Source organism: Schistocerca nitens, chromosome 11, assembly GCF_023898315.1.
Source record: "Schistocerca nitens isolate TAMUIC-IGC-003100 chromosome 11, iqSchNite1.1, whole genome shotgun sequence".
Lineage (NCBI taxonomy): Eukaryota > Metazoa > Arthropoda > Insecta > Orthoptera > Acrididae > Schistocerca > Schistocerca nitens.
The window spans coordinates 211,776,788-211,791,702 of record NC_064624.1 but is presented as its reverse complement, the minus strand read 5'-3'; the positions used below and the strand labels follow the sequence as shown (position 1 = coordinate 211,791,702).

At 40.2% G+C, this 14,915-nt stretch overlaps 1 protein-coding gene across 1 annotated transcript in view; it reads left to right on the top strand.

Moving 5' to 3' along the window:
• Positions 1-1,476: 1,476 nt before the first annotated feature.
• LOC126213000 (proteasome subunit alpha type-6-like) overlaps positions 1,477-14,915 on the top strand; it is a 32,077-nt gene continuing 18,638 nt past the window's right edge. Inside the window, exons 1-3 of the mRNA XM_049940547.1 lie at positions 1,477-1,633; positions 2,176-2,270; positions 11,344-11,425. Coding sequence (XP_049796504.1) covers positions 1,558-1,633; positions 2,176-2,270; positions 11,344-11,425 — 253 coding nt within the window. The 5' untranslated portion in view covers positions 1,477-1,557. The remainder of the gene's footprint in view (positions 1,634-2,175; positions 2,271-11,343; positions 11,426-14,915) is intronic.

The window sequence follows — 14,915 nt, the reverse complement described above, 5'->3', positions numbered from 1 at the left end:
CTTCCATTTCCATAATATTGTCCTCAAGTACATCTCCCTTGTATAAACCCTCTATATACTCCTTCCACCTTTCTGCCTTCCCTTCTTTGCTTAGAACTGGGTTGCCATCTGAGCTCTTGATATTCATACAAGTGGTTCTCTTCTCTCCAAAGGTCTCTTTAATTTTCCTGTAGGCAGTATCTATCTTACCCCTAGTGAGATAAGCCTCTACATCCTTACATTTGTCCTCTAGCCATCCCTGCTTAGCAATTTTGCACTTCCTGTCGATTTCATTTTTGAGACGTTTGTATTCCTTTTTGCCTGCTTCATTTACTGCATTTTTATATTTTCTCCTTTCATCAATTAAATTCAATATTTCTTCTGTTACCCAAGGATTTCTACTAGCCCTCGTCTTTTTACCTACTTGATCCTCTGCTGCCTTCACTACTTCATCCCTCAGAGCTACCCATTCTTCTTCTACTGTATTTCTTTCCCCCATTCCTGTCAATTGTTCCCTTATGCTCTCCCTGAAACTCTCTACAACCTCTGGTTCTTTCAGTTTATCCAGGTCCCATCTCCTTAAATTCCCATCTTTTTGCAGTTTCTTCAGTTTCAATCTGCAGTTCATAACCAATAGATTGTGGTCAGAATCCACATCTGCCCCAGGAAAAGAGACATCTTCAAAAGAGACATCTTACTGCCTCCCACAATATCCACTGAGGAAACTTCCACTGAAATTCTTCTGCGTTACAAACCTCGTCCATGCATATTGCATTTGACACACAATAACAAGTAACTGTCATGTTGTACATTTACTGACGTGGAAAACTTGTCTTTCAACGTGTGACATTAAGTGCATACCGATCATTCTGTTCTATACCGTGCTTTATTGCTGCGGAATATTCTGTTTATGTGTATAATAACTTTTATTTGTTCAGATTCCGCTCTTTGCTATTTAAATGGGGAGAGGAATAGTGCTTCGTTCTTGCACAGTTCTGTTAACCATAGAACTTCAACGGGTGTGCATTCCACACAGTATAGTGTATACCATACACATTAAGCTTCTAATACGTCTCTTTTTCGTGTATTATTATTTTCGACTTGTGCTAAAATTCTATCTGCGGCAAGTTGATTCGGAAGATCGTTAACGATTTTTTGTTGTTTCCATGCCATAAACGTAAAATTACTCTTATCACCAAGTACAACGGTTTTGTTTTGAACGCGCACAGAACTTGCATTGCAGAAAGTCAGAAGCCTGGAAGTTCGTTTAAAACCTATGCGACGTCGCTATATTGATGACTAGGCTTGTCAGCAATGGGCAAAGAGTATTAGTATATTTCATTGCTCGTTTTTTTATTGTGGTTTGAGATGATATCCACTAGAAGTGTACATTTAAATATGTTATTGTGGATATTTTATGCTAATTATGTTCTTTCAAAGTGATAATTTGAGAAATTGAGATAAGTCAAGGATGTTGGAAATTTGTTAGTGTGTGTAATATCTTTGGTAGTGTAAAATAACTTTCACGAACTCGTCATTGGTCGTCAACTGCTGTTGAGAGTTGAGTACTAAATAACTATGGCGCGAGGTAGTAGTGCCGGTTTTGATAGACATATTACTATATTTTCTCCAGAAGGGAGATTATATCAAGTTGGTGAGTCCTACAGCTAAATTTAAGAATCTCTGCTTCGTTATTTGTAATAGTGGATTTGTACCATGTTCTACTTTTAAGTCTGAAGAGAAGTGGTTTCTCAATGACTTGACACAATGGAAGAACTTTTAGGTTAAGGATGCATAGATTTTGTACTTACTTACCTTCGGTATTCATGTATGGGACTGGTTGTTGTTATGTATTGTTTCTTATTTTTACGAGATTGTTACGTGTCTATTACTGGTCCGTTACGCATTACGACTGGGTAGTGTTTGTGCATAGTCATGAAAGCTAAATTATAATCGGTTCGGTTTAATTTGAGAGTGAAGTAGTAATGTCTATCTGGTAATACTACTGAATGCTGTAATGTGTCTTTTAAATATATATATAGTGCAGTGATGAGTAAATTTAAAATTTTGTACAGTTAAAAGGAGATTCATCACAAAGTTAGTACTAAGTTTTTGCGTTAAATGCTGCTGCTGTTTATTGCCTGATACTTACGTAGAGTGAATTGTTCGGTATAAACGCCCAGTTTCGTTTCGCAGAATATGCATTCAAAGCTATAAGCCAAGGAGGGCTAACGTCGGTGGGCCTGAAGGGAGTAGACACTGCAGTTGTTGCCACGCAGAAGAAAGTTCCTGTAAGTTCATTACATATTTTTCGTAAGTTAATCGTTTTGTACTGTGCCATATCGTCCCCTATAAGAGTAACACAAGCACAATTTTCTAAACTTTCCAGGAAGCAATTAAAACTGAATTACAGGTCTCGAGATCATTAAATAAGTACTGATACACTATTATAATATGCATAGTATGTTTTAAGTTACTGTAAGCAAATCCTTAATTGATTAAAAGCCCGTAAAATTGTTTGATTTTGTCAGTGCTTAAATTTTACATGAGCTTATGACATTTTAAGATAGCCATAGGAAGTATTTTGTACTATACTCACGTTATTCCTCAGTAATGATGATTGTTTTAAACACAGGTGGGTCTATAATCTGTAAAGCTGGTAAGTATGAGGTGGATGCATCAGGGCATATTTGCCAGTACTGTAGCCTATTATTTATATTTGCTGTGTATTTAAATCACTTTGTGATATTTGACACACTTTTCATTACAAAACTAAAACTGCAAAGTAAATTCTGAAAACATATTAAATAATGGACAGATAACAGTGTGTTTTGATGCATTTTATGTACATCTATCATACCTGAACAACAAAAAATGCAAGGGTGTCAGCTGTTGAACTTCCACCACTGACATATGCAAGTACTGACCAGTTAGTGTGTGAGTCTAGTAATCTTAATATGCTCTTAACGCAAGCAAAGATGAATATGTGAACTGCAGCATCGCAGATGTGAGATGCTACCCCTGCACAGCATTCTGAGGAGCAACGAGTACTCCACCAGTTATATAAGAAGTGTAACAGATTCAGACACTCAGCAGAATGTCACATCGGAAAAACAAATGTCGGGTAAGGCCTTTGTGCCATACTTTTAGAGTTACAGACAGAAATGGTCATACATTGCACAAACATGGCATAAAGGCTCTTTGTAAACCGACAAAAGACCAAACAGTGTCTCGGATCGGCAAAGGAGAAAAGTGACCCACTTGCGATGTTGGGAATATACCCCATACCGTGCACATGTGGAAAAGTTTATGATTGAATGACTGGACGATCGATCAATACCAGTATTACAAACCATAAGGCATTGCCGGTTGGGGCAGGTGGAGAAATCAGTCGCACTGTGCGAGGCCGACCACATAGTCAAATTCACCAAAACAGAAGAGCTGTCACACCCTCTAGATCAGAGAAGTTATAAAAATACCCAAGCATGAGAGTAGCTTCAGTGAGAAAGAAAAAGCCTCAAGGTGAACTGATTCAGGATTCCTGTGCTGCAGCAAACACCAGTTGCAGGTAGCAATAGAGAAACCACACCAGAAATGACTGCGGAGAAGCCCTCGGACATCGGTGCACGAGGTACATATAATCTGCGCGAGTCCACCACCAGTAATGGAGGGTGGAGCTCTGACAATACCGGCCACTCGTGCTGGAGAAATATCAGAAAAATCATCAAACATTGGCCGAAGAACCTGAGCCGGAAGCCAGCAGGCATCTCGATAAGTGGACGTGAAAATCTTAACAATTTTGTAAGCAAAAGTTGCCCATTTTAGAAGACTTTCCACAAAATTAGGCCTTCAGTGACTAAGGAATTGCACTTTAATGAGATTCCAAAGTTTGGGCTTTGACTCCCCAATCTCGTTTGTCCGATTAATGGTTTCTGCAGTGCAGATGAAACGTATCGGGCTATTGCGAGAAGATATTTTCTGTAATGGTATTGTCAGACTGCTTTGCCCTTTGTTCAGTTCAGGAAATGATTGTACCCTGTACATATTTTCTGATTCGTATTTGCAAGTTCGCTATTGTGTATTGAATCTTATGATTGTATTTGTATAGGCTAGTGTTTGTGTTTGCATGCTAAATGTTAATATATTTTGAGTGAATTTTTTAAAATACGTCAGAAGGAGAGATAAGAAGGTAGCTATTGTGTATTTGCATTAGCTATCGATACAACTCTCCGAGAGAAAAACTGCAAGCGAACAACCTCCGTCAGGAAGGGCATGTGGTGAGGCTACAGCTTGCTGGACACTTCATGGCTGGCTTAGTGAAGCAGCTGCCTTGTTGCTTAAAGAAATATTCAATTTGTCCTCTGAAATCCTCTCCCAATTTTTAATGCTACTTACACTTGGCATCCAGTACCAGCACCTGCACAGAGCAGATGGGATCCCTTGCCCTTCAGAGGCACCTAACCTGAGCATTAATACAGAAAACTGAGATCTGACGAACAAAACAAACTGTGGAATGCTATCTGTGAGATGTAGGTGGGCACATAACTGGATGCTTTACATAGTCGTATGCGAGTTTGAGAACAGGACAGTTAAAAATTTCAAAGTATGCTAGATGTGATACTGATGACCTGCTGGTATAGCTTAATGTGCAGTGTCCTGTATAATGACGGGGGGGGGGGGGGGGGGGGTGACGCGAATCAGTTCAGTGGTATCAGTTAATGACCCTACCTCTGATAATATTGGGCAGCTCAATCTCCTCCCTTGCCCTTCCCCATGTTTGTTTAGATAACAGGTGACCAGTATCCAATCTGTGCTTCAGAAATTAATCTTCCAGAAGCCCACTGTGAGGTGACCTGGGCCAGTTGCATGACAAAATAATGTACAAAAAAATCCAGCAGTTGTTCTCAAACTTATTGAGGATTAATGCTATAATTTCAATATGTGGTGTTCCCCAAGGAAGTTATCAAAATAGTCATGTCTGTTGTGTATAAAGGAATCTGCTAAATTTCGGTTACATGATAAATCTCACACTCTGAAGACTGTCATTTCAGCTAAATGCCTAGGAATTAAAATTACGATCGGCTTAAAATTGGAATGATCGCGTAGATAATGATATGGGAAAAGCAAACTAAACACTGCATTTTATTGTCAGGCATGTAGAACATGCAACATATGTGATAAAGAGACTGCCTACACTACATTTGTCTGTTCAGAGCTGGAGTATTGCTGGATAAGATAGGTGGACGACATTTAAAAAGTCCAAAGAAGGGCAGCTCGTTTTGTGTTATCACTAAATAAGGGAGAGAGTGTCATAGATATGACAGGTGTGTCAGGGTGGCAATTATTAAAACAAAGGTATTTTTCGTTGTGGTGAGATCTTTCACAAAATTTCAATCACCAGCTACAACCTAAAAGGTATGTACAAGTGTGTTGAAATTTTACTCGATATAGTTAAAAATAACACCACCTCTGCGGTTTTTCATCCACAGATGACAGCTGCTCCTGTTTTCGTAAACCTTTGGTTATTCATAATGCAGCACCACATATGTTGTTAGTAATATTAACGTATTCCCAAGAGTTAGCAGCTTTCACTCAGTTAATACTAGGCAGAAATCAAATCTGCATGTGGAATGCACTTCCTTGACTCTTGTGCAGAAAGGAGTGCAGTATTCTGCTTGCATCCATTTTCAATAAGCTACCACAAGAACTCAAAAATCTTAGCAATAGTCCAAACACTTTTAAGTCTAAACTGAAGAGTTTCCTCACGGCTCACTCCATCTATTCTGTCGAGGAGCTCCTGGAAGAGCTGAATTATTAAGCAAATTAGAGTGTTACATTGTTGATTTTATTTACTTAAACTTAAGACTTGTTGCCTGAATATGTTTCTTATATTTCATTTTATCTGTTTCTACTATCTTGTTATAATTTCATGTATTGACTAGTTCCATGAGCATGGAGACTTCTCCTAAATTTGGTTCCATGGAACAATAAATAAATAAAATAAAAAAGGATAAAAATTTGCACTGAAAACACCCTCAGAGCATATCAATGAGGTTTTTGATTGAATAGAGCATTACGGACCAGCTGTTATCGTAAAAAGCTTTTCACGGTTTTGGGACTAGAATTGTATAAAGCACTAAATGAATCGCCTCTGTGACAAATAAGGATGATTAGTAAGCACTGAAGGACAGAAAGGCGAATAATAAAACGACCGTAAGCTCTTGTGTAACAGCTGTTGTGAGACATTGGGACAATGTCTCTGCAGCCTTGTTTAACAGGGTGCTGCGTAGTGTGCTGCAGAGTACTGTCGATATGCAGTTGCGTTAACACTAGCAGGCGATATTGCAATTGTGGTAAGAGTCGTAAACACTGTGAAGGAAATATTTCAAGAAGCAGGAGCATCAAAAATTTTACTCGATGTAATTAAAAATAACACTACCTCTACAGTTTTTCATCCACAGACGACTGCTGCACCTGTTTGCGTAAACCTTCGGTTATTAGTAATGCAACACCACATATTAATATATCATCCCTGTTACTAGTCAAAACGAAGAAAACACCCTGAATATTCTTCACAGTTGTAGTCCAATGAGCACCCTTTGTTATTGGCTGCTTTTTTGTCTACATGATAAAGTCCCTCGCCTCTTGACGGTACTAGGCAAGGTCCTAATGACTGTGGGTTGCCGTTGCCTTCTGCCGGTCGTAATAGGGATGGACGACGACGACGATACGACACACAGTCCTCTCGAGGCAGGTGAAAATCCCTGACCCCGCCAGGAATCGAACCTGGGACCCAGTGCTCTGGAAGCGAGAATGCTACCGTGAGACCACAAACTGCGGACTTGATTTACGTAGATAAGCAAATGTCTATTGCTGATGTATGATTATCTGGCAATTTCGTTCTATTTGATAATCTAGATATGGAAGTGAGAGCAGCGGAGGGGGCTAAAAGTGTATGAAACTCATTTTGGAAAGCTTTTCTTGGGAACTGTTACAGAATTCGTCACGTTTTCCATTAACAGTTGTGTGGACTGTACATCTTATGAGACTGTATTTTGCAAATATGCCTTAAGATCCGCAGTTCATTTTCCGTTTATTAATATTGTAGCGTGACTATAAGCATTTACACACTATCTATGCAATCTCTTTGTTTCTGTAGAAATGTTGCCAACAACAGCACTGTTGGTTTGTGTAACTCTTGTTGTGAACTAATATACCAACAAAAACAATCCAATTTTTTAAAATATAATTGGATAGATAAAAAAAATCTACTCATCAAGAGACTGTGAAGAGTATACGGATTGTCTGCTGTGTAAAGCTTTTGTATGGGGTGAATTTTTCACTTCCCTTGTCATACTTAACACCAGTCCTAGACATTTTAGAATTGTCAGACTAGGGATAAAGTACAAAATACAGCATAGTGAACTCGTTTGTTATAGACATACAGGGTGATTCCCCCACCCACCCACCCACCCACCCACCCACCACCACCACCACCACCACCACCACCACCACCACCACCGTGTACAAACTCCAGGGATGATTGATGAGACGATATGGAACACAAAAGGTCTAATGAACTTATATCCGGAAATGCATGGTTTCCCTGCTAGATACCATGTATGCTATCATACAGTGTTAGAGAGACTGAAGTCTAATACGTGCTGTACCGTGCAGCCACAGTTATATTTTGTGTCGAAAATGATTTCCATGTACCTTAATGCACACGCGTACGCACCGTAGCACGTTCTGTCTCGTATGTTCATAAATGGCCGGGCTGCACCCGAACATCGTCAAAGGCAGAATGCATACGCTGTTCCAGTGTCTCCACATCTGGAATGGGCTCTGCATACACGATACTTGCGAAGTGGCCCTGTAACCAGAAATCACACGGTTTGAGATCCAGTGATCGAGCAGGCTACGCAACCGGACCCCCTCGTCCGATCCGTGGACCGAGGAAGACAAAATTGAGATGCGCCCTGATGCTAATGACGAAGTGGACCGGAGTACCGTCATCTGGCAGCCACACAGACCTTTGAATCGTCAGTGGCACCTCTTCCGATAGGGAAGGTAAAGTCACCTGTGAGAAATGCCAGTAGTTCCAGTCTGTTAGGCCACGCGGAAGGAAGAGTGGTCCCCAGAATACGGTCGCCAGTTGTCCCGACCCACACATTCCGGCTGCACCGGTGCTGACGATTCACTGTCGCCGTACTGTGGGGGTTCTGCGTGCTACCTGACAGATGACTGTTAATAAAGTTGAAGATACCACTCCGTGTAAAGGTGGCCCCGTGTATAAATAGGAGGGATGACACAAATCCCAGAGTCATCGTTCCTGGTGAAGAAATGACAAAACTGCTCGCAATGTGGAGAATCTGTCGTTATTTCGTCCCGCACACATTGTAAGTGATCAGGGTAGTAAGAATTGTCACGGAGAACGTTCCACACGGTCATCTGTGTTACCCTGTAATGCCGGGCCAGCTGCTCGGTACTGACACGGCAGTCACCTTCCACAGTGTTAATTGTATTTTCCTTAGAGTCTGGTGTCCGAACATTTTGGGTACATCCTTCCCAATTTCCTGCTTCCTGAAACACTGTCTCAGACAAATGGCGAAACACTGTTGCAAACATCGAACGGTGCAGTTGTTTTCGGCGGGGATAGATCTCCCGATATAACCTCGCTTCCTGCCGCCTGTTGCCGTTTGCCTTTGTGTAAGTAAACACAATGTCGGCAAGCTTTAGATTCGGATATGGAACCGTTGCTTGTGACACTGTATCACATCCACTAAAAGGTGAGTCAGCAAGAGGAGTGAATCTGACACAACATTACCAATTACTGAGACAGGAGAAGGCACTAGGGCGTGACGTATGAAGAATTGTACCACTCGCTAGGAGGAAACCGTGCATGCTGTAACCGTTTGTGCACGGTACAGTGTGTACTAGACCGCAGTCTTTGTAACTGAGCAGGATTGAATAAATGGTCTCCTGGCAGCCGTGCATTTCCGGACTTAAGTTCATTAGAATTTTTTTTGTTCCATATCCTGTCACTGATTGATCCTTAGAGTTTGTACATGGTGGAAAAAATCACCCAGTGTTCATCAGTGACACTAAAAATGCAAATATTTACTTTTACATTTTGTCATTTTCTTAATAAGAAACAGAAACTGAGGGGGGGAAATGGGCAAATTAAATGAACTCAAAATAATTGTACGTGGGAGTCGAATCAAATTTCACGATTGAGGCTGTACTTGTATTTGACAAGCTCTCTGTGGAATCTTCGCTTTCATTTTGCCGTAGAAATTCGCAGAATGGTATTCTAATGCTAATCTGTGAGATGACAACATTTATTTTATTTTTGTAATGTGCGACCAAAAATTTTGATTAATTGCTGAGCAGACATTTTCAGTTCTTAAAAGTTAGATGGTTAACTTCCCCAAATTTTAACAAGATCATTAATTTCATAGAAAGAGCTTTTAGTGTGTCCGTAGACTGATTTTTCAGTCACATTTGCAAGTTACTCCGTGTGTTCTCAGTATTGCATGAAAGTGGGTTTGCAAAAAATCCTCAGTCTACCAGAAACCACCTTGGAGTCACAAAAATCTCTTGTTGAACTAATTTTATAGCTGCATTGAAATGCATTTCATTGTATCATTTCTCCAATTTCCTACATAACTTCTTATAGGGTGGAAAATGGTCCCAATTTTTCTCAATATTTCTTATGAAAATATTTTGTTTTTGTTTGCAATGCCTTGACATCTGTGTGTTACTGACATTAATTTGTTTTTGTCTCGAAGCCTCGTATTCAGCGTATCTAGTAAAGTCTGTCAAAAATCCAATGTTTATTAACAGCTCAGTTGTGTCAACTTCATTCCCGAGGTCAAAAAAATCTTTTCAGTTCTGCACATTTACATGACCATCTCACTTCAGAATAATAGAGAACATCTGTGATCTGCTTCCGTATCTGAATGAAACTCTGATTTATTGATCCTATCCTTCTGACGACGTTTATAGTGGATATCATGAAGTCTGTCACTTCGTTCTGTGTGAGAATTTTTCAGCATAACACTTCTTGCTGGAGAGTGCAATGGTAGAAAGTGGGACATCCCAATTATCTTTCAGTTTGCTTTAAATTCTATTGAAAGCCCCTTCCTTCGTCGACTCGTCTTTCTGCCTCAGTCAGTTGACACACTTACCAATTTTAACCGTAGTAATTACGTTGATACTAACGGTTTTTTCTAAGTGGCAAAATAAATCTTCCCCTGGAGTTATTTCAAAATGCGTAGTTGTAAAAGCTCCTCAAAAACAATAAAATTGTGATCAGTTTTCCACAAACGAATATTACTTGCCGCACAGTATTTGAAACTTTATCACTTTCATCGATAACTAAACAGACCGATTCAGATAATTGCACCTTCTCGTAAAGCTGCTCGCATCTATCGTAGCCCAAATACTCTATATGCTGGGACCACATTCTGGCAGCTAGACAAATATCTATATTTTTAAAAAAATACCTGGACAAACCTCAACCTAAAGCATATTGTTTTATTAGTTTGCTGTCAATAAATGTTCGGTCACACTTCCCGAGTAGTCGGGTTACCCTTAAACGCTGACGTACACACGGCTCGATACTTTTAACCTGAACACTAAAATATTTTGGCGGTTCTTTACCGACTCGAGTGCTTTAATTTTATTTTTCCATAAATCGCCCACAAAACTTCCAGATTTTACCGGATGCTTTCTATCGTAACGGCGTTAAAGATGATAATCTTTTTGAACAGCAATATTAAGCGTAGGGGTTTTCCTGCACAATCGATAGAAAGTATAATTCTGTCTGTGCATCAGTAAACCCTTTATTTTCTTCCGGAGTAAACTCTGCAACATTGGAAGTATTTTGTGTTGGATGCGTGCTTTGTAAATTCAATTGTCAAATGATGAAACTCGCATTTGCCAAAATTCAAAACAAAATAGTTTTTAGTTTTGCACAGTGCCACAAATGTACAGTAATTTGCTTCTGTCAGTAGGCAGTGGTGATTTGTGGGTGGCAATTGTCACTGAGGCGAGCATTTAGTCTGATCGTCATTGTTTATTGGATTAAAATAATTCCAAATGATCAGGTCTTCATTTACAGTTGTGGGTGATAAGGTGAGGGGTGATCTCTCGCGCCACACTCGTGTGTCGTATACGTACGGACCTCACGACCGGGCAGCAGTCTGTCGGTCGTCGGTGGGAGAGGGGGAGGCAGTGGAGGGCGGAGAGTGGAGATTTATCTCACTTCCCTTGCAATAGTTGCTGTGTGGTACTCCACATTGGCCTCAGTTACTAAGTATGAAACACTTCTGCAATCTTGTCAATAGTGTTTGGTTTCAGGACAAGCTGATTGACGCATCGACAGTGACTCACATATTCAAGCTGTCGGACAGCATCGGCTGCGTCATGACGGGAATGATCGGTGAGTTTCTGACTGTTTCTACTTACGTAGCCCTGTTGTATAAGTTTAGCCGAGTAATCTTAAATTTGCACCACTCACGATCTACAGTTGTGCTGCTTTCATTTTTCATTCTTCTGAAAATACTGTTTCTGTGGATACATCCCACTACTTGTAACATTCTGCAAATTCTTTCTCTTATATTTGTGTTGCCCAGTACAGAGGCAGTGAAGTGTTATTTTTCCCACCTTCTTGTGTGTTAGGAGATGAGTCGGAACACTTACATTTGATATTTCACCTGAAATGATGTGTGTTAATTTACCTTTAATGTAACTCAGTCACTGTCAAGTCTTCTTAATGCGGAGGTCTTGCAAAGCGGTAGGTTCGTAGAATTGTTCTTGAACCTGGAACAACTCAAACTCTTCTCCTTTGCAGCTGTTATCGCTATAAGGAAAAAGATGCCTATTTTAACTGCGCAATAATGTCGTCATTGCCTGTTTTGTATTTGTTTCAATGGGGGTACAGTTCACAAATACTGTGTAACTTGGAGCAGATACAATATAAATTAAATTTTAACATTCACCTCGAAGGTTTGACAAGCAGTGACATTTCATTTTAGAACTACCTCGGTTCGTTGCTATTTTCATTCTCGGAGAGGATGTGTTCTCGTCTACAGTGGAGACGCAGACGAGCCACTACGTCGAAACGTGAAAGACCCGCCTGTAGCGGGTGAAAGCAGTTTAGCCGCTGTCACGTCTTGCGGATTACTCGTACTCTGCACAGACGTCAAACAAAAAGACTGTGCACAGTACGTGTTTCACAACTTATTCCGTATCTAATACTACTTCGCTGTTTTGTCACAATCGTCTTTCCTTCTCATAAATACAGAGTGGGAAACGTCATTTGCCTAAAGGGCACAAACAGTACAGCAGGTACTCTAGATACGAATATTATAATTCGCATTACTCCTCGTGTATTGGGAAGTTAACGTGAATTAATGTGACGTTACAGTGGTCCTCGGGTCAGATCGTTGTACGTGTTTGCAGTCTGTAGCTGTGCTGTGGTGGCTATGGGGTTGTGCACTGTAGTGCAGTCTTTGGTGTTGCAGCCACAGGTAATGGCTTCCTCACTCGGCTACTGGCAACTTGCCTGCACTGGAGAACTGAACTGCTGGCATTTTACTGTACACCTCTGGGAGGAGGATCATTTTGTGGCTCTTCCTAAAAGTATTCTCTCAAGAGCCAAGTTAAATAACTTCACGTTCTTCTGTCTTGCCATTTCGCGTTTCTATCGGGACTATTACGTGGAGTTCAGTGAAGTTGGTGATACCTGGCCAGATGACCTTTCTGGTACTACCGTCGCCACGGGACGGATTTTGTGTACCACGTATCTCTGTGCCTAGAGTAAGTCTCGTGTCAGTGTTAAGTTTTCTAAATGTTTGTGTAACTCGCAACTGAGGTGGGACATTTGTACCGGCCCGCTGTCCGCCTAGTCGGATGCGAGGAAACGTCCGGGCCGGCTCGTCCGGTGGCCCCCGTCGTCAGTTTGCCGGGTCGATCGACCGTGTAGCCGGTGTGCCTCTCCTCGGCCTGGAACTGGGTGATTTCGTGTGCCGGGCTATCCGGCAGTTCCAAACTGATGTAATTTACTGCAAACAGCTCTGTGGTCGGTGAATCTGCAGCTGTGGTAGTACGTTTTATAACAACTACTCCACAAACAGAAATATCTTCAGCCAGTTTTGTTGTTTCGTGGCTTATAGCCACATCGAGTGCATATCTGAACGACAAAAAATAATATGATAGCGATTGGACCCCTATATGTAAAAGTAATAGCAGAACTGTTTATGAAAAGGGGTAAGGATGTAAGTGTACTGGCAGGAGGCTTACCAGCAAGTCTGTTGCTTCGTAAGCCTTCTTTTTCTTGCCTCGGCATTATCTCGCTTTCGGACCGGCATCTCTCGTCCGAGTTTCGGTTGTAGGTGCACCCTCGTTACGTGGCATTTATTCGTCGACTACCCGTCCTTACAAATATTACGGTTTTACCTTCGAAGGGTGGGCCTTCTGCATTCTCTGCTAGTTTTAATTTTTGTAAATACACTTACATCCTTATCCCTTTTCATAAATAGTTCCGCTGTAACTTTTGTGTGTACAGTTCGATCACTATCATTGTTTATTTCTCATTCATATATGCACTTCGTGCAGCTATAAGCCACAAAACTGGTTGTATCTTAACAAAATTGGTTCAAGGTACAGCTGTTTGTGGGCTTCTTGATATAAAACAAGGCAGAATTATTAGGTTTTGTATTTTTTCAGCGTCACCTTATGCTTTGTTAGGAGAATAATAGTAGATGCCGCGTAGTTCACTGAGCATTACCACTGAAGTTTTGAGCCATATTCTACAGGAGGAGGAAACGGTGGTTGGTTCTGCCTGACGTACACATCAGTTCATCCCGCATCCCTGGGGTCTCTGCTTCATTACAAGAATACAATGTGTGAACTTTTTTTAAAGCTGAGGTACACAGGAATACTGTCTCGATAGTTCATTAGGAAAGAATATTTTCTGCAAAATGGGGTGGCTGGGTTTGAATCTTAGTATGGCAAGGTTTTAACCTGTGGGAAGACATTCCCACATTTTGTTCAGCCAAGATCTTGGTATTTTACTGGGCAATTTCATCTCAAACTGTACAGTGTATGTGAATTAATCACCATGAAATTCTCTAGAAAAAATATAAATTAACTTGAATACCATACATGTTAAGAAACAAAATATTTTAATTTTCTCCTAATTTTTTTTTTAAATTATACATGCCTCTGGGAAATGTTTATTTTGTAAATGACTTTTAACACAGTAGGGAACTTACAAAAAATACAAACAATAAATCAAAAGTACTGTAGGGCTGGCAGATATTTTGCTTTAGAGGTCCTTCTCAGTGTGCTGAAGACACGTACTTGTACACTTTCATTTTACTTTACAAATTTAAGAAAAAAATATAATGCAAATCTTCTGGTTCTATTACTACATATAACTGATCCCTCTATTAACATTGTGTGTTCTGATCTGGCCAACTTAAATTTCGTAAATATTTTATTAATAAGAACTTTAAAAAAATCACATTTTTAAGAGCTTTTACAAATTATTTACCGAAGTCCCCATCGTAAAATTTATGAGATTGCGCAGTGCATTATTTGGATTTGGTGCGATCAAAGTGGGCAATTTTTTGTGTGTAAAGTGTTAAATATTTTTCAACATTCTCCATATTTTTCTGTGTAACTTCAAGTGTGATTTAAGCATGTGTCATAAACACACCTAAACTTACAAGTTAATCTTTCTGCTCGGTTTTGTGTGTGGTTTGAACTTTTTACTGTACACTGTGTCAGTGAGCTAATACAGTAGTAGCAAAAGAGTGAGACTTCGAAAATACACAAGATTATGTTCAAGAAAAATTAAAAACATTTCACAATTGCTGGAAATTTGGCTACGTTACTGCAGAAATATCAGTTCTCGATTAACGGTG